The sequence below is a fragment of the Solanum lycopersicum genome, chromosome 9 (assembly GCF_036512215.1).
Source record: "Solanum lycopersicum chromosome 9, SLM_r2.1".
NCBI classification, from domain to species: Eukaryota; Viridiplantae; Streptophyta; class Magnoliopsida; order Solanales; family Solanaceae; genus Solanum; species Solanum lycopersicum.
This window is the reverse complement of record NC_090808.1, coordinates 55,942,891-55,946,561: the sequence shown is the minus strand read 5'-3', so window position 1 is coordinate 55,946,561 and position 3,671 is coordinate 55,942,891. Positions and strand designations below refer to the sequence as shown.

The window sequence follows — 3,671 nt, the reverse complement described above, 5'->3', positions numbered from 1 at the left end:
AATAGTGTTTAATTAACTTTTATGTCTCGACAATGGCAAAAAGTTGTATATTTATTAAAGCCGTCAATAAGGGCTAGGCATATTGGGTCGGCTTGGCCTAACTCGAGATTTAATAGAGTTGAACTATGATTTTTGAAGCCCATTTAAGAAAATGACTTTTTAGTTCGGCCTGAATAAGTCTGTTGATTTGTAGGGCCAACCCACAGGCCAAAAAAATTAACGAAAAATATAATATAATATTAAAATTTAAAATTAAAGAGAGTCTAAAATCAAAACAATTAGGTTAATTTTTCTATTTAGTTATTTATACTTTCACTCGAAAAAAAACTTAATAAATATTATAAAGATAATTTTATTTGTGGATTTAATTAACAAGTAGTAATACATCATGCAATATTGTTTTGTTGATATTTATGGTAATATTTTCAAATTATAATTTAGTTTAATAATTATAAAAAAATATAATTTTTATAATGTGGGCTGGCCCGGCAAGCCTGTAGCCCACGTACTTCTGGGTTGGGTTGACTGTTTTCTAACCTAGAGCAAAAATGGGTTAATCCGGCCTGGTCTGTTAAATATCAAAGTCTGTATGAATTAGCCCGAATGAAATGGACTAGCCCATATTGACAGCTCTAATATTTATTTTAAAATGGTGCATAATAAGATTTTGTGAAAAAAAAGTCTTCTAATTAATTAATTATTGTTGAAGTCGTCACGGTTCTATTGCAAAACACACATTAGTAATTCTAAATTAGCACGGTTATTGTCGCACTATGAATTTATCTCGTTGTACTGTTTCGGAGAAGTAAAATAACTAAGATTCGACAATGACAATAGAAAACTATCAAACTGAACTATTTTCAACTTCATCTCAAATACAAATAACTTTAATTATCTCTTAACTTGTATGTTAAGTGTAAAACTAAGCCAACACACATTTTTTTGTACTATGAAACTTATATTCAAGACAAATGTATTGTGCACGCATAATCTTTAACATCTGAATTAGCAATTTAAAAGCAATGATGATTAACTTATGTGAAACGATTAGTATTTTTTGATTTTTTTTGGAAAAAAAGAAGATGCAGAGAAATTAATGAAATTACTTGTTATGTCGATTCTGCACGGGCGATATGTGTTCAATTGTCCCATCATTAATAAAATAGATGAAAAATTGTCTTACAAAAGAGATGAGATTGGGCGGAGAGGGATCTATCATCATTCACTACTCGAGCTAGCTAAGACTTTGAGCAGAGAGGATCAGGGAACCTTACACTTATGACGAGTACCTTCATCAAGGATAACAAGACTCCTCAGCTTGTAGATATATGCATGTCTATCTTTATTTCTGTGTCCTTGGCCTTGGACAATGCCACATGTTTTGAGTTAGGTCCCGTCCAACATAACGTTTATTTCTTTTTATGATCACCATCTATCCTATGTATACAATTCAAATTAAGTAGCTTAATTTGTGACGATGAATTATGCGTTAATCCTACGTCCCAAGTTGTTTGTCCAAACCTCCTCGAGAAGATTATAACACAATATGGGTTATTAAGATCCAGAGGCAACAGAAAAATTAAGTGTGGATAGAGAAAATCAATGAAATTAAGGGTGTTTAATTAATTAATGTTTGTGCAACAATCATGTCAAAATTTATGTAGCAACGTTTAATTAATTTTTGTGTAAAAAAAATTATATAGTTATTTAAAAGCTGTGTTTAATTAATAGTGTAAAAAAATGAATATGTTATAAAGTATTTGTATTATAGTGAATGTCTATCATGTGGAGTCCTTTTTAGGATATGATTAAAGAGTCCTCCTACTTGGGGACCAAGTTAGATTTCTCCTACAAATAGAGTGCTCCTCTTCATTGTAAATTCATTCATCAAGAGAAATAACAAGTCTTCTCTTCTTTTCTCTCTAGCTTCTTCTTCTTATTTAATAGTTTTATAACACGTTATCAGCACGAGACTCTAATTTCTCAAAAGTGAAGGTTAGATTTGAAGAATTAATAAAGGTATTATTTATTCTTTTGTTTTTAATTTTAATGGTCAATCTTACAAAACTAGAGTTCACTGCCCTCCAAAGTTCGGGCAGGAACTACCTCTCATGGGTGTTGGATGCTGAAATCCACCTTGATGCAATGGGTCTTGGAGACACCATAAAAGAAGAAAACAAGGCATCAAATCAAAACTGTGCACGAGTCATCATCTTGACGAGATTCTGAAAATCGAATATCTGACAGTTAAGGATCCCCTTGTTTTGTGGAAAAACCTAAAAGAAAGATTTGACCACTTGAAGATGGTCATACATCCAAAGGCACGATATGATTGGATGCATCTAAGGCTACAAGACTTTAAGTCTATACATGAGTATAATTCTGCCATGTTCAGAATCACTTCTCAATTGAAATTTTAAGGAGAAACGGTTAGTGAGATTGATATGATGGAAAAGACATTCTCCACTTTCCATGCCTCGAATGTGCTCTTGGAGCAACAATATCAAGAGAAAGGTTTCAAAAAGTATTCTGAACTAATTTCTCATTTTCTTGTGGCCGAGCAAAATAATGATTTATTATTGAAAAATCATGGGAATCGACCTACTGGATCTGAACCACTTCCTGAAGTGAATGAGGCGTACGCCCACCATGCTAGGCGTGGAAAAGGTCGCGGTCCTAATCGTGGACGTGGACGTGGTCGGGACGTGGACGTGATCGTGGTCGCGATTATGGTCAAGAACGTAATTCTAATCTTGGCATTAATCATTCATCAAATAAAAAGAAAAAAGAAAGGATGAGAAACGTGAAGCAACTAGGGAAGGTTGTTTTCGATGTGGTGGAAGAGGTCATTATGCACGTGTTTGTCGTACTCCCAAACACTTGGTTGAGCTTTATCAAGAATCACTAAAGAAGAAAGAGAAAAATCCTGAGGCAAATTTTATCTCTGAAAATCAAGTTGACATCACGAACTTGGATATAGCAGATTTCTTCGCACATCCTGAAGGAAAAATATATCACTTAATTGGTGATGGTTCTGTGAACATGGAAGAGTGATATTTTTTTTGTAGTATTTATTAATAAATTTCATGTAATGATAGTTGTTTGCATGAATATTAGTATTTTAAATTAGTTTAGTCGTTCATTAGCTTGTTCCTTAATTCTTTATATTTTTCATTGTTTTATTCATATGATTCTAATATGATAGAGTTAGTCAAATACTAAACTTTATCACGTGTTTGTATTATATTAGGTCTTTAACTTGATCTAATGTTAAAAACATGCAGTCTGTTATTAACTAGGATTAAATAATTATTTTATTTTATTTTCCAAACAACTCGTTTTTGACTTAGAGGAAACAATAAATTAACGCTCAATTTCTAATATTTAATCATTAATTTATTCCTTTGAATATATTGTACCCTATTGACAACACTAATATTTAATATTTATTTATTTTGTGCATGTCATTTCATGTGATGATATGGATAATTCTAAGAACATATTATCGAAATATGAAGATATTTGTTTGATTGATTCTGGTACAACACTTACGATATTCAAAAATAAGAAATATTTTTCTCATTTAAGTATGGGAAAAATAAATGTTACTACAATTTTTGGTAGTACTAATATGATTGAGGGCTTTGGAAGAGCCATTGTAATTTTGCCCA

At 31.7% G+C, this 3,671-nt stretch overlaps 1 protein-coding gene across 1 annotated transcript; it reads left to right on the top strand.

The window, feature by feature from the left end:
• The first annotated feature begins 2,447 nt into the window (after positions 1 to 2,447).
• Positions 2,448 to 3,054, top strand: LOC138338602 (uncharacterized). Its single transcript, XM_069289579.1, has 2 exons — positions 2,448 to 2,697; positions 2,783 to 3,054. Exons 1-2 carry the CDS (start codon positions 2,448 to 2,450, stop codon positions 3,052 to 3,054), a joined length of 522 nt encoding a protein of 173 aa, XP_069145680.1.
• Positions 3,055 to 3,671: the final 617 nt, after the last annotated feature.